At 36.0% G+C, this 19,865-nt stretch overlaps 3 protein-coding genes and 1 long non-coding RNA gene across 8 annotated transcripts; 2 read left to right on the forward strand and 2 right to left on the reverse strand.

The window, feature by feature from the left end:
• Positions 1-3,189: 3,189 nt before the first annotated feature.
• LOC104766588 (uncharacterized) lies at positions 3,190-4,902 on the forward strand. Its single transcript, XM_010490500.3, has 3 exons — positions 3,190-3,759; positions 3,882-4,035; positions 4,426-4,902. Exons 1-3 carry the CDS (start codon positions 3,646-3,648, stop codon positions 4,731-4,733), a joined length of 576 nt encoding a protein of 191 aa, XP_010488802.1. The 5' UTR covers positions 3,190-3,645; the 3' UTR covers positions 4,734-4,902.
• Positions 4,903-6,378: 1,476 nt separating this feature from the next.
• Positions 6,379-7,805, reverse strand: LOC104766589 (uncharacterized). Of its 3 annotated transcripts, none has more exons than XR_015590532.1 (4): positions 7,613-7,805; positions 6,917-6,978; positions 6,786-6,819; positions 6,379-6,696 (listed from the first exon to the last, which is right to left on the reverse strand). It is a non-coding gene; the product is annotated as an uncharacterized LOC104766589 (long non-coding RNA). The 3 variants fall into 3 exon arrangements; XR_764072.2 differs by having other exon boundaries at positions 6,917-7,024; positions 7,613-7,784; XR_015590533.1 differs by having other exon boundaries at positions 7,601-7,784.
• Positions 7,806-7,937: 132 nt separating this feature from the next.
• LOC104766591 (DExH-box ATP-dependent RNA helicase DExH10) lies at positions 7,938-14,627 on the forward strand. Of its 3 annotated transcripts, none has more exons than XM_087500568.1 (17): positions 7,938-8,216; positions 8,322-9,324; positions 9,571-9,885; positions 9,991-10,095; positions 10,189-10,257; positions 10,494-10,661; positions 10,749-10,820; positions 10,895-11,011; positions 11,507-11,716; positions 11,811-11,969; positions 12,196-12,285; positions 12,422-12,514; positions 12,855-13,008; positions 13,128-13,276; positions 13,377-13,472; positions 14,156-14,248; positions 14,345-14,627. In XM_087500568.1, the coding sequence occupies exons 2-17, from the start codon at positions 8,341-8,343 to the stop codon at positions 14,453-14,455; spliced, it is 2,985 nt and encodes a 994-aa protein (XP_087356694.1). In that variant the 5' UTR covers positions 7,938-8,216; positions 8,322-8,340; the 3' UTR covers positions 14,456-14,627. The 3 variants fall into 3 exon arrangements, with proteins under 3 accessions (XP_087356694.1, XP_087356695.1, XP_087356693.1); XM_087500569.1 differs by having other exon boundaries at positions 7,970-8,212; XM_087500567.1 differs by lacking the exon at positions 7,938-8,216 and having other exon boundaries at positions 8,223-9,324.
• A 1,008-nt stretch (positions 14,628-15,635) lies between these two features.
• On the reverse strand, positions 15,636-18,736 carry LOC104767917 (U-box domain-containing protein 35-like). Its single transcript, XM_010491880.2, has 7 exons — positions 18,568-18,736; positions 18,144-18,220; positions 17,828-17,946; positions 17,476-17,727; positions 17,117-17,393; positions 16,931-17,032; positions 15,636-16,838 (listed from the first exon to the last, which is right to left on the reverse strand). The coding sequence occupies exons 1-7, from the start codon at positions 18,734-18,736 to the stop codon at positions 15,642-15,644; spliced, it is 2,193 nt and encodes a 730-aa protein (XP_010490182.1). The 3' UTR covers positions 15,636-15,641.
• Positions 18,737-19,865: the final 1,129 nt, after the last annotated feature.

The raw sequence follows: 19,865 nt of genomic DNA on the forward strand, positions 1-19,865 counted from the left end.
ACAATGGCGGATTATACAGAGAATGGTGAGAGTTTTGTAGTGTGTTTGCTATTTGTAGAACTGTTTGCAGCTAATGATTTCTCTTGGTCTCTACCAATTTTTGGAGTTTGAATTCAGTTTTTTTTTTAGTTTTGTAGTAGTGTGAATTTGGTTATTTACATGGATTAGTTTACCACCAGCTTCTTTTGTTTAATATGATTTTGTATGCACCTTAGATGAACTGGATTATGTAACAAGCCAGGAAGTAGAGCTCGTCGTGAGAAACTGAGAAGGGAAACGCTAAATAATATATCTATGTTCAGAGTTTTGTCTACCTCATGTTTTTGTTATTGTAGAAAACATGTGGTATGGTTAATTCAGATGAATTTTAGAAACTATTACAGGTTTCTTCGTTAACTCACAGATGAGAGTACAGTCGTGGAGGATTTTCTGATTCTGGTCGTCACCAATTTTAGATTTTCTGAACATTCAGGAAGACATTCCTAAATTTCAATGATGTCTTCCTAAACTTTATAATTTTTTTTTTGAATTAAAATAAATGAGTTTTTAATATTTTATTTATGTGGTACCTTAATGTATCACAAATTAGTCTAATATGATAAATTTTATGCTTTGAATTCTTTTCAACCATTATGGAATTTATGCAAGAACCTTTTAAACCATTATGTTTATGAAGACCATCCTGAATTTCAAGAAGTCGTTCCTGAATATTATTGAATCTTTCCTAGATTTAAATAAATGTGTTTCTAAATCTCTAATTTTGTGTGTTTTGTTTCAATATGTCAAATATCAGTAGATTACTCTATTAATTAGAGGTATTGATTTCATTTTTTATGCATATTCTCTTGTTAGAAACTCTAAACTTTGTTATGAAGGTTATCCTGAAATTCAAAGAATCCTTCCTGAATTACATAGAATGCTTCTTGAATGTTATAAAACACTTCCCGAATTTCATACAATTCTTCCTGAATTATATATGTTCGTTCTTGAAGTTTAATCACAGTTAAAACAAAATGCTAACAGAAACTTATGACATTGTTATGATGCAGAAACATCATACAAGTACCAAAACAATCTAAAAGTTTTACATACATCATGTAGATTGAAAAAGTCTTTAATCCCTATTACCTGCAATAAAAATTGAAATCAGGGAATATGTTTCAGGAAAGTCTTCCGAATTCTCAACAATGCTTCATGAATTTTCAAATGTGGCTAAGAAACATATCAATACATGTGCAACAAACAATAAACAATACATAAGCAACTATCAATAAATCTGACAACATGTATAAGTAATATGACAACTGAGTTCTCTTATAAAAAAAGGTTGTATTTTGGCAAGGTGGAACTCAAAAATGGTATCACATAAAGGCTTTAACTTTGTTAAAAATCATCACAAGTTGCATATGACAAATTCAGAAGCCGGATTTGAGGACTGAATGATATGAGTTCCCCAATGTGATTGTTAGAGGTGGACTGTTTTCTTCACAACTTCATGTCTTGACATGAGTTATGTTTGCGCATTCAAAAAAAATGTCCGTAAAAAAAACAGTTCCAATGAATCATACAAACATCATATATCAAGTTTTAGATTTAAAAAATATAATCAACATCTACAGAGATCTTCACAAGAGAGCTCAAAGATCTTCACAAGAGAGCTAAGTTCCATCACAAGCTCTACAATTTGCTTTCAAGAACAATTTGTTTAATTATGGAACTCAAAGCAAACAACAAACATGTATCATCTAAAACTAGATCTCTTAAATTCCTCTATTTACCATTTATTGTCATGAGCAATGAACAAATGACAAATCTAATCTGAGATAATCCTAACAAAATTTGAAGAATAAGAAATCTCCAAGGACCAAATGGTTAAGTTGTTCGTAGACTTAAAGGTCATCATCATCTAAAGTTCAATTCACCAACACAATTTTATAAAATACAGAAAACGAATAAACAAAAACAAGGATGGGACTAGAGTTCATGATTAAGAGACCCAAATCAATTAGAAACTTCAGACCAATTTGAATCTATTTGAATCTCTTGTCACCGTAGTTTCCATGGCTGCTAACCAAAAAAATCAAAGAAAAATAAAATAAAAAGGTAATCTTGAGAAAAGTACAAATTTTACTACCTTAGATTGGGAAACGTCCATGTAAATGTCGTCTTCTCTTTTCTTCGTCATGGCCAATATATGCTTGGCTGGAGACCAGATCTCTGAGATATCTCTAGGCTTTAGATTCATGCTTAGGGATCTCTTCGATGTCGCGAACACAACTGCTGCTTTCATTGACCTTGATTTGATGACTCACCTATGATTAAGATCCGATTTGGTTCGCTGGTGGAACACCGTCTGCGATTGGTTTTGGAATGACGGAGAGAGAGGGCTGAGAGAGAACACCGTCTTCCAAAATAGCACTAATCACGATTTCTATATCTTTATTTTAATGTTCTTAATATTTTATTTTTAATATTATATAAATTTGTGCTATATTTGGAACAATTGAATGTGTGTGCTAGTTTTGGAAGAAAAACTAAAATTGGTGCTATTTTTGTCAATTGCCCTATAAAAAATATAACAAGGATTTATTTATTACTTTTAAAAATCAGGAAGAAGAAAAAAAAATCATGCGGTCGATTCTTATGTCCGGTAATCGAGCTCAATCTCATCAAATTAAGCTAGTTTGGTATATCCCCAGGTTGTTTGATGTTGGCCTTAGATGTTTGTTTCTAGCTTATACTACTGGTTTGTTAGGTCAAATAGTCTAGCTTTCGATCTTGAGGAAGGTACGGCTGGGTCTTATGTATGGTTTAGGATAGCTTTCGTTTACCTCTTATTTGATCGTTGAGTCTTCAAACAAGTCTCCTTCCACCGCCATTAGTCTAGAAAAATAAATAAGTCTTTTCCTGTGGTCTGTTTTTTGTCTCTTCTTGTAAGGCTAACCTCTTATGGCAAATGACCACTTGTGGGGACGCAAAGTCCTAGATGTTGATTCTTGGGGGTAAGATTAGGTGGTTAGGAATTAGATTCGTGTTCTTTGCTTATTGTGTTCGAGGTATTCGTTTTTAATTGGATTAAATCTTCGCGGTGGCCTCTATCTTTGGAATCTCTTCCATTTGCGTTTGAAGGTCCTTTCGACATTGACTCTTGAGAACTTAGTCCCGCGACTAATGTTTTTTTCCGATTTCTTTCGATGATTTTGAGAGCTCCACTTTTAGTTTTAGTTTTTTACTTTATGTTTTCCGTATATCGGATTTAAGATTCCGGGAATATTTTTGTTTTATGCCGGTTTTACGATTTAAAAAATGCATTTTATCTTTATATTTTATTTTGGTATAATATAATAAAAATGTCTAGTGAAAAAAAAAAAAAATCATCTAGTCGACAGTTTTCTAGATCCATCGAGAATATCTGAGAAAGTCCCTTTCTGTATCCTAAAGCTCTTCCTTCTTCTTCTACCTCGGCAATCAAATTTAAAACATTCTTCTCACAAGCTTCTCTTGTCACTACTCTCTTCGTCTATTTTTCTTTTTGTTCTCGAATTCTCAACTCGCACATTAACCCTAACCTTATTCATTCTCGGAGTTTAGTGGATTTTGAGTAATTCGGCCGGCGAGAGAGCTTTTCGTAGCCAATTGGAAAACATGGCGGGATACGATTGCTTACCGATGAAGATGAAGAGGAAAGATATTGACAGAGTTAACCACGATTTCTCCGATTTCTCACTCTCTTCTCCTGCCAGAAAGATTCGCCGTTTGGTAATATTACATGTTCTTTCTCCGTTCTAAATTAATTTCGAGATTTTTGAAACCCTAGTTTTTTTTTTTGATTAATTGATTGATTACTGGGATCATGTTGATGTTGATTTCCTTGTATTCAGGATTTGGATTTGCCACCGATTATGGAGGAAGATGAAATCAAATCGGTTACGGTTAACGAAGAGAGAGCTATTGTTCTTTACAAGCCTCTCCAGCAATATCATCATCAACCTCCTCACCTTTTTTTTGATACTGACTTGGTTTCAGGGCTTAAGAGTAAGTTTGCTTTACTTTTTTTGATCAATCTATTTTTAGTTTTGTGATCCCATAATGTACAAAATGCTATTGTTTTATGAGGTAATTCGACTTGGTGAGTCTAAGCATATGAGAAGATATGAGTTTGTGAGAGTCTTAGTAACTATTAATATTTTGCTACTAATGATGTCATGAGTGGTTTACATTGTTGTTAGCCATTAGAGATTGCTATTTTCAATAGACCAAAACTTACGAATGTTAGTTTCAGATTATATGAGAACTTGATTCGAGTGTATGGGGGGAGTTGAAACATTAGTTGTTAGCTTTCGTCTTTGCATTAGGGGATCATGTTTGTTCTCGATTTTGATCTCTGACTATTCTGATGGGTGGTGTGATTTCTCTTTTTTGCAGATAGATTTTTGCGTGATGCAGTGGTAACTGATGATCTGTGTGATGATGATGATGACGAAAAACACAAGCAGCAGGCGGTTGTTCGCTGGGACTCATCCCAGTTCCAGTCCTTTGACGAACCGCCTGCGCCAGAGATTACTGAGTTAGATGGTGAGGATGAGATGATGGATGTGGAAGAAGCATCGCTGCCACAGCAGCAGCCGCAGCTCGTGGGAGGGTTGCATCAGTGGCCGCAGCAGCAACAACTTCATTGTATGGTACCACAACTTCCCCAAACCAACTCTACTCCTATCTCTTGGTACCGATGACTTAATAGTAAATGTAGAACTAGTCTTTTTCATTGGTAGTTCTGTCACTGTATATCTTCTTTTTTCTCTCGCTAGGCTATCAATGTCAGTTCTTTGTTGGATTGAATGTAAGAGTACAAAGTGATGTGTCTGGTTCAAGATTTCCTTTAAGAAAGAACCTTTTTGTTCATTGTTTACGATAAAAAAAAATATGAAGCAAGGGTTTGCTTGCTTTCTCCCGAGTCCTTAAACGAAAGACGAACTCTTTAACTACCAGCCACCAACTCAACATAATTTTGAAGTAAAAATAACTGTCTCATATATAGACCTAAGACTTGTAAATTCTCGTGGCCTTTTTTGTTGTTTAACTATGTAGTTCTAGTCACTGTGCTACGTTACTCAAGTTTTTGATAAGGGGGAATGGGCAGAAATAGTTTGATGACAGCGTGGTAGAGGTGCGACGCTGAATCTATATAGCTAACCGATTTTAAAAGTTTAGACTGTAAATGCTTAACTTCTCATGGATTTTATTCACCTTTAAAAAGGGCATGGAGTGCGTATGGAAAATCTTATTGTGTTCCAGGTCGCTCATGCGGAAAAGAGAAACAGTTCACACTTTGGATCGGGTCAACGAAATGAAGCGGAGACATTCAGCCAGTGTTTGTGTCATGTGGATCACGCACAAAGAATATGTGACCAACTTTTGAGTTTCCAGAAAAAAATTAAAGAAAAAAATAAACGAGGTAAATGACTGGTCGACCATATTGGGACATCGTGGCACCAATGTGGCCCAGTTCAATATTCCATAGGATCCGAGAAAAAGAGACCGGATAGACTAGATCGGTGACGCATGTCACAATTTGCGACCAATCACTCATGGCCAGTGGATAAAGAATCCAAACGTTCTTACTGATCCGGTTTACCGGGTCCGTCCTATATCTGAAATGATAGAAAGCTATATGTTTTTTTTTTTTCAATTAGTTTTTGATCTACATTAAGCTCCAAGTTTCACTTGCCTAGTTTGTGAAAATTGGATGAGATTCTATTTTCATTGAGGTAGTTAGGCTTATCTTAATCACCAAAAATTGTTAAATGAACTTCGTAGATGAATAAATCTAGCTTAGCTACGAGAGACATAAACCTAAAAGTACTTGGATATAATTAACTGCTTCCAATTTATTTAGACTGTACAAATGAAAATTTAGTAACTCTAATTGATTATTAAAAACTAAATTATGTTTGAGAGAGGAATAATATCGAATCACCAATACTCTCCCCATGAACATTATCACTCTTAACATTTGCATCACAGTTTTTTTTTTTTTTTTTTTTTTTTTTTTTTTTTTTTTTTTTTATCTTGGTTTCCTAAAAATAACGTTCAGCATTTTTTTCCTCTACCATCCAAAATGGTTACTTGATTAACTTTCTCGTTTAGTTTTTTGCTTATATATGGTTCGTTAATATTGTTATTAGTTGTCACAGATCCATAAAACAGACAAGTGCAAATACTAAGTAATGAGTTTAATAAAGAAACAACATTCGAAAATTGATCATAAATGCATATGTGTTCAAGGACTTGTTATGGTGACTACTTATGGCATTGGCTTGTATTGATAAGACTTTGCAGATCAGGTTCGTGCACATATCTGCAGGTCCGGATGTGGTGTTGGTGTCTAATTTTTTTTTATTAAAAATGTATTTAAAGTCTAACATCCACACTTAATAGTTAAGAAAATGTAAAGAGGACACACAACAATAATCACAGGAGATGCAGCTCTCCACATTTGCCAAAAGAGAGTAATCTTTAAATGTATGGGAGATGAAGAACGCCAAGATATCAAAAGGAGATGTGGAGGCTCGTGGAAGCTGGTTTTAAACTTCTTGCTAGCTGGTGAGTTTGGTTGCAGGCGGGAGAAATCACAAGCACTTGCAGGTCCTGGTCATAGCATTGCCGTGACATCAAAGGGTGTTGACTTCACCTGAGCTGCAGAAGCAAAACTGGACACTGGTAAAGGAGAAGAGGCAAATCAAGACTGTTTTAACTAAGCTTTGTACAATGTAAAAACAAAACACCTCTGTTTCTGGAGGACAGTGATACAAAACACCTCTGTTTCCGAACACATAGGAAGAAAGCATACAAAACAACAGGTTCTTAGTGATAATACAACAAGCGAGTATTAACATCAAAGTGGGAATTTACACACCTCTGTTTCCGAATTTATCCAAAATCTCAGCTTCAGTTGCTCTCTCCAAATTTATAAATAAACTGATCAAGCAGAAGTAACATGGTGATTGAGATTAACTTCAGATACCTTTGGAAGTAACAATGAAAAGCAAAACCAGTTCTAGTAAGAGAGACTCAACCAACGGGATTGACAAAACTACACTTAGAAATCAAACACAACATCTGCTAATTGCTAAATGTGGTGAGCCTCGTAGGGAAGGCAATGCACTTCCGCAAGCAACATTGAGATTGGTACAATTCTCATATGACAAGAAACATACGCAGAATCATTGACTGTATAGCAATCATCAATGAACCAAAACCCAGATACAACAATATTGAACACACATAAAACAGTCTCAATTTTAACCAAAGTCTAGTATCTATATCTCCTTATACGAACACATGAACCAATCGTTATTGTACGAACACAAGAACCAAAAACCCCAAACACAGACAGATAAAATGATTAAGAAGTCGTGAAAAAAATCATGAACCACGGAAATGAATCTTGCATGTCACTATCTATAATGAATACAGCTAACACATGATACAACCACAAATTTCAACCCTTAACCGAATCATTCTCCAAAACAAGGGAAACCTAAAGCATATTCTCAGGAAATTTTTCAAAAGCTCAAAAGCAGAATCAAAGCGTTAATACCTAAATCGGTACCTGAAATTGCTTAAGCTGGCACGACGGAGTAAAACGGCGGTGTCGGAGGAACGGAGGTAAACGTCGCCCGGAAAATCGCTGAAGATGCGGAGAGATTCGCCGAAGAAGACGAAGAGAGAAGGTATTGTTTTGATTTTGTGTTTCTCTGGTGTCGATTTTGTCGAGGAAGAGAAGAAAAGATTAAAAAAAAAAGTTAATAATAAAACAAAACTAAACCAATAAAAATCGGACACGTGTCGAGTCTCTGTCTATCTAAACGAATGGCCGTAGAGAGCTGTGTCTCTCAAAAATGAGGATTAAAACTTTTCTTTTTTTTGCTTATATTACTAAAAAAATTAAAGACATCCCAAGGAGTTTTGCAATGGGTTTGCTGTAAGCTCCCTGTCACGGCGTAATGGTTTTTCTTGCGAAGAAAAAATAATTGGACTTTTTCTTAATGGGCTTTATATGTAAGCCCGATTAATTAAACTCTAAATCCAGTCATTCATAAAAGAAGCCCAAAACGACAAAACCCCGTTTCTGTCTGATTCGATTTTTGACGTCTTCGTTTTTTACTTCAAAGCAACAAAAGCTCCCGCCGCCGCCGTATTCGCGACCACCGTAGGTTTTGAGCTTGAAACCCTAAGTTTCTGGCTTTTTAAATTTTAGACCTATTTCATTCTCAAGTTTGTGTCTTTCTCACTTGATTCCGATTTTGTCTATTCTGTAGCGAAAGAGTTTGCGAATTCATGAACACCCAAATGGAAGAACCAGAGGCGCTCGGCAAAAGAAAAGTAGCTGAAAGCTCAAAACTTGCTGATGAGTCTCCAACGCCTGAACCGACGCCGAAGCGTAGAAGCCTTAAACGTGCCTGTGTACATGAAGTCGCTGTTCCCAACGATTATGCACCAACGAAAGAGGAGACGATTCATGGGACGCTTGATAATCCTGTCTTCAATGGAGACATGGCCAAGACCTATCCTTTTCAGCTCGACCCTTTTCAGAGCGAATCTGTAGCTTGCTTAGAGAGGAAAGAGTCGATTTTGGTTTCTGCCCATACTTCAGCTGGTAAAACTGCAGTCGCTGAGTATGCTATTGCAATGGCGTTTAGAGATAAGCAGAGGGTTATTTATACTTCACCCTTGAAAGCTTTGAGTAATCAGAAGTATAGAGAATTGCAGCATGAGTTTCAAGATGTTGGTTTGATGACTGGTGATGTTACTCTCTCACCTAATGCTAGTTGTTTGGTTATGACAACAGAGATCTTGAGAGCCATGCTTTATAGAGGGTCTGAAGTCTTGAAGGAGGTTGCTTGGGTTATCTTTGATGAGATTCATTACATGAAGGATAGGGAAAGAGGAGTTGTTTGGGAAGAGAGTATTATTTTCTTGCCACCTGCTATTAAGATGGTTTTTCTTTCAGCCACAATGTCGAATGCTACTGAATTTGCAGAATGGATATGTTATCTGCACAAGCAGCCATGTCATGTTGTGTACACAGATTTCAGGCCAACACCTTTGCAGCATTATGCTTTTCCTGTCGGTGGGAGTGGACTGTACCTTGTGGTTGATGACAATGAGCAATTTAGGGAGGACAATTTTAGTAAGATGCAGGATACTTTCCCCAAACCGAAATCTGTTGACGGGAAAAAGAGTGCAAATGGTAAATCAGGTGGTAGGGGTGCTAAAGGTGGAGGTGGACCTGGTGATTCTGATGTTTACAAAATTGTAAAGGTATGTATATTGTTTATGGATATCATTCATTGCTGCTTGTGGTGCTGAGTTCTATTATATCCACTTTTTCATGTTGTAAGGTTGGCATTTTATGAATGTGGTTTTTGGAATTTTTGTTGCATCAAAACGCTCTATAAGTTTTTAGTTCAAGTGTCTCCAAACTTTGCTTATGCCTGTGAAGTTCTACTTTACTTCTTTTGAGATTCAGGGCTCCAGTTATATATTAAATCTTGTCTGTTGTTGCAGATGATCATGGAGAGAAAATTTGAACCAGTCATCATCTTCAGCTTCAGTAGAAGAGAGTGTGAACAGCATGCATTGTCAATGTCAAAACTCGATTTTAATACAGATGAAGAGAAAGAGATTGTGGAACAGGTGTTCACTAATGCTATTCAGTGCTTGAATGAGGAGGATAGATCTTTACCTGCCATTGAACTGATGTTGCCACTGCTGCAACGTGGTATTGCTGTCCATCATTCTGGTCTTCTTCCTGTCATCAAGGAATTAGTGGAGCTGCTTTTTCAGGAAGGACTTGTGAAAGCACTTTTTGCCACAGAAACTGTAAGATGTTTTGGGACTAATTTGTCTTTTCAGTTTGTTTAACTAATTTTAAACTCTCTGTTATACTAATTTATGGCTCTTTCTTAAACGCAACCGTTGTATCAGTTTGCTATGGGTTTGAACATGCCCGCAAAAACTGTAGTGTTTACTGCTGTGAAGAAGTGGGATGGTGACAGCCATCGTTACATTGGCTCTGGTGAATATATTCAGGTGGGTTGTAATTAAATGACACTAGTAGTTAATTCAATGAAGTGGCACAAAATGATTTTGTAGTAATTTTCTAATCATATTGAATGCCTGTAGATGAGCGGCAGGGCTGGACGTCGTGGAAAGGACGAACGTGGCATCTGCATTATTATGATTGATGAACAGGTAGTTTTATCAGTAATTTTGGTGGCTTACAATTACATTGATTACCAGCGTAACCAGTTCTTCCCATCCGGAATACCTCGATTTATCTCTCTCTGCGTATTATAGTTATGTGCACAGCATACTATATGCACCAAAAAATTGTAGCCTTTATACTGTCTTGTAAGAGGATTGATTCAAGATAATTATCTTTTGTTTTCTCCAATCTCTTAGATTTTGTTTGTGGTGTTATTCAACAGATGGAGATGAATACACTCAGGGACATGATGTTGGGCAAACCAGCCCCGTTGCTTAGTACTTTTAGGTTGAGTTACTACTCAATTTTGAATTTATTGAGTCGTGCCGAAGGACAATTTACTGCTGAGCATGTTATAAGGCACTCGTTCCATCAATTCCAGCATGAAAAGGTAGCTGTTGGATGCTATTTCTTTCGTTCTCTCTAAATTATATCTACAATTGTGTTATGCTAATTTACGCTAGTGTTCCAACCTCAGGCTTTACCAGATATTGGGAACAAGGTGTCCAAACTTGAAGAGGAAGCTGCCATCCTTAATGCTTCTGGAGAGGTGCTCTCAGGACTTTCTAGTCTCACGTCTGTAAAATTATTTGGGTCTGTTCTCAACTGTTAATTTTTCTGCAGGCGGAGGTTGCTGAATATCATAAGCTACAACTTGACATAGCTCAACATGAAAAGAAACTTATGTCAGAAATAATAAGGCCTGAAAGGGTGCTTTGTTTTCTTGAAACTGGTCGGCTGGTAAGGTTTCATAAATTTCAGACACTTGATTAAATCCTAGAGATATTGAGCCGTTGATTCCAGTCTGCAGCCTGCAAATGGTAGATTGGTTGCTTTGTTAGTCCTCCTCATATTAGAAAGAGAAACGTTACATTGTAAAGCTGGTTTTTGCTTCATTATTGATGATTTACTGATTATAATCTCATATAAGTTCTCATCCATTAGCAGACAAGGATAGTTAGTAACCAAGTTGTACCATACACTTTTTCTCACTAGCTATGCTTCATAGGTTGTACTTAGATCGTTACAGGTAATCATCTTCATATTGTTTAACTAAAAATATGAATGCCCTCATTCTGTTCCCTTCTGTTATGACAAAAGTTTCGTTCATGGGTTGGACAAATATCTTACAGCTATATTCAGGGGGATGTGTATCGTATATGAATGCAGTTCATGACAGTAAGTTTTTGATATAACATGAGCTTCATAGTAACTTACTGAAGGTGTTATGTACAGGTTAAGATTCGAGAAGGTGGAACAGACTGGGGTTGGGGAGTTGTAGTTAATGTTGTTAAAAAATCTTCAGTTGGAACGGGTTCGGCTTCTTCAAATGGTGGCGGATATATAGTGGATACACTACTTCATTGCACTACTGGTTTTAGCGAAAATGGTGCAAAGCCAAAGCCATGCCCTCCCCGTCCTGGGGAAAAGGGTGAGATGCATGTGGTGAGCACATTTTCATTGCCAAAGAACTTGCATGATATTCTATTTGCATGAGTAAGTGGAGTTTTTTGACAAATTTTTCTTTTGTCTTTTTTAGGTTCCTGTTCAGCTACCCTTGATTTCTGCTTTGAGCAGACTAAGGATATCAGTTCCTTCTGATCTTCGGCCAGTAGAAGCAAGACAGAGCATACTACTTGCATTAGAGGAGTTGACAAATCGCTTCCCTCTAGGGTTCCCAAAACTCCATCCAGTCAAGGTTTCGTTTTAAGCTGTTCAAGTAGTGCTATCTTCGATGAAAAGCTTTACCCAATTTCTTAATTGCTGCCGAAATGCATAAATCATATGCTTACTGTATTCTTATTTTCTCAAGTGACTCATCGATCTCATATTGCATACTGTGTTTCTTGCTAGGCTTCCATTTTTGCACTAAAAATTAGCATAAGATAGCATTCAGGTCTCATTGGATCTAAAATATTATACAGGAAATGAATATTCAAGATACAGAGATCGTGGATCTTGTCAGCCAAGTCGAAGAAGTTGAGCAGAAGTTACTTGCTCATCCGATGCACAAGGTCTTGCTGCATGCAGTATTCCTTTAACTTATCTTACATCTGAATATAAAGACATGAGGACAAAATTTTGTGAAAGCATATTAAGAAGTTCAGCCACTTATCAATATATCTATTCTCATTTTTCCTGTGTTTGCAGTCTCAAGATGATCAACAAATCAAGAGTTTCCAGAGGAAAGCAGAGGTGAATTATGAGATTCAGCGGCTGAAATCGAAAATGCGTGATTCCCAGGTATATTACGTACTTACTCATCCATGAACAAATCATGCATGGAATCCTATATGGCTATATATGAGTGTTCTTCTGCAAGGAATATCTACTTTTCAGTAGGGTTTTTACATTGTATGATAAATTCTTCTTGATCTAATTTGTGTATTTTCTTGTTTGTCTTTCTTTATCTCCGTATAGACTAGAAAAGTGGAACAGGGTGATGGATTGTTACGTTTCATCCCTTCATACTGTCTTTTGAATAAATTGTAGAATGTTCACTGATTACTAGACTCTCTGCTATAGTTTAATATCTATTTTCATCTCTCTAATGTCTTACAGCATAAATTTTTTATCTCTGCAGCTCCAAAAGTTTCGAGATGAGCTTAAGAATCGTTCTCGGGTATTAAAGAAACTTGGACACATTGATGCGGATGGTGTCGTCCAGTTAAAAGGACGAGCTGCGTGCTTGATAGACACAGGGGATGAATTGCTTGTCACTGAACTGATGTTTAATGGTAAAAAACTGCTTTAGTTAACCACTTATAAGTTTAGGCGTTTAGGTGATTGAGGCATGTTTATTAGTTGTATCACACTATATATAATTGCGTTGTGTTTGCATTAAAATCCCAATCAGGTACTTTTAATGATCTGGATCATCACCAAGTAGCAGCCCTTGCAAGCTGTTTTATTCCTGTGGATAAATCAAATGAACAGGTAAATTTAAGAAATGAACTTACTAAACCATTGCAGCAGCTCCAAGATAGTGCACGAAAAATTGCAGAGGTAATTTAATTTCCTAGCTGAAAGCTTGTTTATTTATCCGCATGAACAGTTTATTGTTTTTTGTTTTCCCCTGTAATTCTTATTGTTTTTGTGATACCAGATACAACATGAATGCAAGCTGGAAATTGACGTTGAAGAGTATGTGGAATCCACCATCAGGCCTTTCCTTATGGATGTTATCTACTCTTGGTCAAAGGTCGGTATTAAATTATCAGACATGCTGATAATTAATAGTCTCATATTACGATGAGAGTACTTAAAATAGACAAAAAATAATTTCTGCATCTAGATTTGTCAAGAACCATATACGATAGAATACCCAAGTCACCTAAACCACCTTTACTCACCAGTCCGAAATTATTCTAATCTGTGACTAATTAGGCTGATGTAGAAATATGCATCCAGGGGGTCTGTAATGTCTTGTGGACGTATTAGTTCCGTCTCCTAGAGTTTCAACTAGTCCTCAAGCTGAATCTTAACAGGCCGGGACTGCTCCTGAGCTAACACGGCCACCTAATCAGAACCAAATTACCAATAGAGAACAAAGGGACTACCCGAGAGAATCTCCAACTCCCCAGACCTTCTGTTGCCAATTATATTACCTCACAAGTCTGTCGACCCACTCTTTATTCTAATCATTCACTCTAGCTTACTCAAGTACTAGCTATGTGTGAGGCTGACATGGGATATAAACCTCTGAGCTCTCTTTATGTCTTATAAGCTTAGAAAAGTATAAACCTGAGTAGTAAACTTTATACTTCATACATAAAACTTATGTGTTATGCACAGTGAATGTTATTTTGTTCTGCGAGCTACTTTTCATTCCTGGATATTGAGCTCAACAGAAAATTGATATTTTTGATTGTTTCTCTTTGAAAGGGCGCGAGCTTTGCAGAGATTATACAAATGACTGACATATTTGAGGGTAGTATCATTAGGAGCGCTAGAAGGCTCGATGAGTTTTTGAACCAGGTAACGACACCAAATTCTCTGTATCATATCATCTGCAATTACATTTCTGTGAACCTCTAGAATAACTGATGCCACTTTGATTGGGGATCTCTTCAGCTTCGAGCTGCAGCGGATGCAGTTGGAGAAAGCAGTTTAGAGAGCAAGTTTGCAGCTGCTAGCGAGAGCTTGCGACGAGGTATTATGTTTGCAAATTCGCTTTACTTGTAAGTACGCTCTTGCAGAATTTAGCTTGCTGAGTTGGGGCAGCCATGGAACACAACATGTTGAAACATAACTTCATAGAGAAATGCTTGTTTGTACTTTCCTATGTACTCATTGATCTCGAATCACGATAGCTCTTTAGTTTGACGACAAGTTGGATAATGATGAAATTTACAGAGCTCGTAAGGTATCTAATTATTATATGCCAAGTTAGCCAGCTTGAGGCTGGGATAGTTTTGGTAGTTTCAGCATAGTGGTTTTGCTTTTAATTCCAGAAGATAAATTGAGTATGTTACTGTAGAAACGTAAAATGTTTTGCTTGTATGTCTTCAATCTTCATCAAGTTTCAAGATCAGCATATTCATACTTCCTCTAGAATCTCTGCTTTGGTGTCTTACGAGAGAGGACTTGAGTTGCTCATCAATTACCCAACTTAGTAGTTGCTAAAAATCACAATCTCATGCATTTAGCTACCTTGTTAGAAATAAAGTCGGACTTATGCACATGAAGTTTTTGTCAAATTGTCAAACATAAATAGCCCAACAACTTTTTGCATTATACTTTTTTCGCTCTTCCCACGAATTTAAAATAAATCCAGTAAAAATAGAACGTCTGATTTATAGTTTTATTTTGTATTTGACCCATATTCACAAGTAATTCTACGAAGTTTTCCGTTAAGGTTGAAAAGAGTTGGAAAGGACGTTTTCATAAATAGTGGTGTGGTAAGATCAAAATAGTAGAAATTGTGAGTGTATGCCCTTGATAATTTTGTATGGAAAGTCTATTATGTTTGAATGCTGCGACGTATGAGAGCTTAATATGAGCTCCAACATAGTCTTTAGGCTCGGTTACACTTGTTACCAAATTAAACAAGCAAGAGGAGCTATTAGAAGAGGAAATGCTTCGATGAAAAGAACCCGACAAAATCTTTCTCTCAACTAGGATTCATCATTTTTTTCACTATAAAAATTTTCTTATACTATATGGGTTCTCCATCTTCCTCTTGTCTTGTTCTCTTGACTCCATTTTAATTATTCCTCCTCAAGATGTTGTGCTAGTTTTTATTGCATCTCTCATCATATCCAGGTCTGTTGAGAGATGGATTGCTTATTATCTCCTGAAAGCCGAAAGAAAACAAAAAGGGAGATATATAGTTTAGTAATCAAGACATGCTTACAATCTAAAGTACTTTCTATGACGCATTTACTTGGATTGATGATAGATTGTCGACATGACTGTTATTATGACTGCTTTTGGGTGAAGGATGCATGCTTTCTTCTGCTAAGTCCATAAGCCTTTTAATCTTGGGCAACACATCCTTTGCTAGATTAGGTCTGTCTTTACGGCTTAACGATGCGCATTTCAGACCAATTTTTGCTAATATTAAGGTCTCTGGAAGAGGCCAGTCAGGAACAGCAGGGTCTAGTATCTCAGCAAAAGTTCTTTCCTCAATTGCTCTCTCGACCTGACTTGTTAAGCTCATTGGTGGCTTGGCCGTAAGTATTTGCAAAAGCATTATCCCGAATGAGTATATGTCCGATTTGGTTCCAAGCATACCCGTTTGTTGGTATTCTGGATCAATGTAACACAAAGTTCCAGCAGCTGACGTGATTCTGTATTGTGTTGCAACGTCATTAACCGAAGGAGGGACAAGCCTAGCCAATCCAACGTCAGAGATCTTGCTGACCATGTGCTGGTCAAGCAATATGTTGGCCGGTTTCAAGTCACGGTGTACCAATGGCTCTGGTTTTAACTGGTGGAGGAAAGTAAGACTGGTGGCGATTTCAGCTGCAATACGGAACCTCAGCTGCCATGAAAGCACTGGAGAGTTGCCTCGTCTAAGGAGACGATCTTCTAAGCTACCATTGGCCATGTATTCATAGACTAAACAACCATATTCTGCACAAGCTCCAAGTAACAGAACCATATTTGGATGTCTTATGCTAGTCAGAACGTCCACTTCTTGTTGGAATTGCGATCTTCCTTGTTTTGCATCCGGTCTCACAACTTTTATCGCCACATGTGTGTAATCTAAAGTACCTTTAAACACAGGTCCATAACCACCTTCTCCAATCTTGCGACTGCTTGAGAAATTTTCTGTTGCCTCTTCAATCTCCTCAATTGTGTATTTTCTATACATTCTATCACTTTCATTTAGAGAGTGCAATGCTTTATTGTTATTCTCTACTTCTCTAAGAATTGCCGTTTCGATTTGCTTTCTCTTTTGAGCTTCAATTTCTGCCATTTTGTTAGCCGTCGCTAATGCTTCCATAGCTGCTCTACTCTTTGCTTTCTCATTCTCTGCCATTGCCATTGCTGATTCCTTGGCAAGTCTTGCTTCTTCTAGTTTCTGTTCCCTTTCTAGATTCCATTTGTGTAACTCAGTAGTCTGAAAAGACATAGATTATTTTATTTTTGTCTTAATATCATAAAACTTAATGATTATTTCAAGTGTATATATATATATATATGTATGTATACCACTTTCTTGGCTGCAATTGCTTCTTTACATGCAGTCTTGTACATGTCCATTGTATACTTGAGCTCTAGTTTCAGCCTTCTCATCTCACCTTCTACGTCTTCCTTTAAGATTTTACCAAGTAAACAATAAATACTAATTTAGGCCTGAAAAATTGATCAATTAATTAATTACTTTTCTGAATTTACCTGGCTATATATTGACAATGAGGAGAGTCTCCCACTTTCTTGTGAGCTTGAGGAGAATGCAGAATAGGTAGAACCCAAGTCTATGGACTGCTTTTCTGTTGAGCATGAGGATGTAGCAAAGCTGCATCGGTTGTCTTCAAACTCCGAACTAACCGAGAGACGAGGTGTTGGTAACATCCAATCCATGCTTGGCCTATCACTACTCACAATCGATAAATCGGAGTCTGTCACTGAGGCTTGATACGTTCCTTCATATCCTTTTCTCAAATATGGATACCTATTCGTTTTATTACCATTTAATTAATTGTCTACAAACAGATTATGAATGCGATGATCAAAAAAATTTTAGGGGAACATACTTGATTTCGATCTCGTCCTGTGTACTTTGAATCAATTGATGCCGCCTTCTCTCAGCTTTGGGAATGGAGTTTTTGCTGCTGCTGGCGTTGCTCGACCGACCTGGTAATTGTGGGCGTATTGTGCAAAGTGGGGGAGGTGAAGACGTTGCTGACCTAACGGACGATATTTTGCCTCTAGAGATTGAATAAACTGTACAGAAATTGGGTGCTCCTTTCATCACTGAGCTCGTAACATCTACCGCTTTAAACCGTCTATGCATGGAAACACAAAACACCCACATTTACTTAATATATGACTTTTATATTTGTATACTAACAAGAGGAGAGGAGTAAGAAAAAGAAATCGTCTTACTTTAAAAGAGTCATCTTAGATGCGCCGAGTACTAGAATATCAATTGCATTCTCTCGCACATACTCTATGATTCCTTTAGCAGCATCAACGTCCTCCAGTACAACATCTTCACATTTTATCTGTCAAACAATACTCTCAATCTTTAAATTTTTTTGACAAAAGCACCTAGCTCCCTCTCTCACTTAACTATTAAAACCATCAAAGATAAATTAATCTAATATTGATATTAATGTAAATTTGTGTTCAAGTGATAGTATCGATTAACGATTACGAAAATACATTAAACTAATATATTTAACAGAGGTGCAAAACTCACATCTTTTCTAGTGCAGAAACATCGGAATGGAAGAAACAATTCTTTAACGTCATCTCCACACTTATTTGGGTGGGTTCCTGCATCAACATGATGATGTTTTTGTTGACTCAAAATATATATATTTAAATCATACTCCTTCCATTTTACGTAGATTGTTTTTTTTTTAAAATTTCTTCACATACAGTATGTTAAAAACAATTAATATCAACCTTTTCTAGTGAAATACTCCACAAATTACAACACATTTCAAAAACTTTTATTAATTCTTCTCCATATTATAAAGACTCCTTTTATAATACACCGATTAGATATGCTTTTTACGAATATATGTAGCTGTAATTAAAAAACAGGGAAAAAACTTTAAAAAATCAATCTACAAAAAGGGAGTAAGTAGTAGATTAGATGACTAGCATTAGGGTGATACCATTATGAGCATGGGTTTGGTTGACTCTAACATGAATAAGAGTAAGCGTCTCTCCTGGTGTCAGGAGATTATCAACAGCCCATTTCAATGCAGCCTGACTTCCTTTGTCTCGATCGATCGCAACTGCGACGTTTTCGTCTCTTCGCTCGCCTTCTGCCATCTTTACCATTTCCTAAAACTCTTGCTAACAAACCTTACAGTTTGTTTATAAATGCAACAGATTGGGTTTCAAAGCCGTTGCGAATTTTATGCCAATATTAGCAAATAGACAAAAGACAAGTTTTGGACTCTCTTTTCTGTTATGTTCCGTTGTCTTTCATGGTGTCTTTTTTAGTTTTTTTTTTAGAGAAAGCTGTTATTATACTATAACCCCTAAAGTAATATTTTTGCATATAACTTTTTTTGTTGGTCGTAACTTATAACTGAAGTAAAATCACGCACAACTATAACTATTTTTATCTAGGTTTTAAACAAACATATAATTATAAAATGTCTATATTCGTATTGTTAACGTCCTTTCATCAATACCAAAATATGTACTCTAAATTAAACATATTATTCTTCCCACGCATATCTTCTCTCCTCTTCTCCACAACCACTTATATTATCGTATCACACCATTTTTCGTGGTATACCATCATTATATATATATATATATAATAATAATAATTATTCCATAATACACCACGAGTTAAATAAATATATATATATATATATATATTAATGGGTTAGTCTACAAACCTAACGTCAAATAAAAAAGTACAAACAGTAAAACCTCTATAAATTAATACTCTATAAATTAATAAACACTATAAATTAATAAATTTTAATAGTCCCAAGTCGGGACAGTGTAAAAAATAACAAAATTTGATAAGATAATAAGATAATAATTTTTTTGAAATCCCCATATAAAATATGGTCCTAATAATATCATAAATTAATAATCATGTAAATTTACATATATATATATATGTTGATATAGTAAAATATGTTTCTCTTAAACCTCATATCTATAAAATAATAGTTATATTGTATCTTCAAACTATACTGATATAAAATATTCTATAACATTTCATAAAACAGCTAAAACATTTTAAAGTTTTCAATTTCTACATATGCATCATTTACATTTTGATAGTTTGATAGACTATTAAAATACAATAATTGATAATTTTATTCATAAATATGAATATTTATGTCATGTGTACAAGTGAATTTGTCTATAATATTTGTAATTTCTTTTCTATAATAATTTTTAATTATTTGAAATTCAATTCCAATACCATAAATTTACAATA

Source organism: Camelina sativa, chromosome 19 (assembly GCF_030686135.1).
Source record: "Camelina sativa cultivar CO46 ecotype springtype chromosome 19, ASM3068613v1".
NCBI lineage: Eukaryota > Viridiplantae > Streptophyta > Magnoliopsida > Brassicales > Brassicaceae > Camelina > Camelina sativa.

What these genes read in the sequence shown, in the direction of transcription:
- LOC104766588 (XM_010490500.3), top strand. Translation starts at nt 3,646, where the DNA reads ATGGCGGGATACGATTGCTTACCGATGAAGATGAAGAGGAAAGATATT. An exon ending in CCAGAAAGATTCGCCGTTTG is followed by an intron (nt 3,760 to 3,881) that starts GTAATATTACAT and finishes CCTTGTATTCAG; the next exon opens with GATTTGGATTTGCCACCGAT. An exon ending in CTTGGTTTCAGGGCTTAAGA is followed by an intron (nt 4,036 to 4,425) that starts GTAAGTTTGCTT and finishes TCTTTTTTGCAG; the next exon opens with ATAGATTTTTGCGTGATGCA.
- LOC104766591 (XM_087500568.1), top strand. Translation starts at nt 8,341, where the DNA reads ATGAACACCCAAATGGAAGAACCAGAGGCGCTCGGCAAAAGAAAAGTA. An exon ending in GCTCTGGTGAATATATTCAG is followed by an intron (nt 10,096 to 10,188) that starts GTGGGTTGTAAT and finishes GAATGCCTGTAG; the next exon opens with ATGAGCGGCAGGGCTGGACG. An exon ending in CGAAAATGCGTGATTCCCAG is followed by an intron (nt 12,515 to 12,854) that starts GTATATTACGTA and finishes TTATCTCTGCAG; the next exon opens with CTCCAAAAGTTTCGAGATGA.
- LOC104767917 (XM_010491880.2), bottom strand. Translation starts at nt 18,736, where the DNA reads ATGGTAAAGATGGCAGAAGGCGAGCGAAGAGACGAAAACGTCGCAGTT. An exon ending in CAGGACGAGATCGAAATCAA is followed by an intron (nt 17,394 to 17,475) that starts GTATGTTCCCCT and finishes TAAAACGAATAG; the next exon opens with GTATCCATATTTGAGAAAAG. An exon ending in CATTGTCAATATATAGCCAG is followed by an intron (nt 17,033 to 17,116) that starts GTAAATTCAGAA and finishes AAAATCTTAAAG; the next exon opens with GAAGACGTAGAAGGTGAGAT.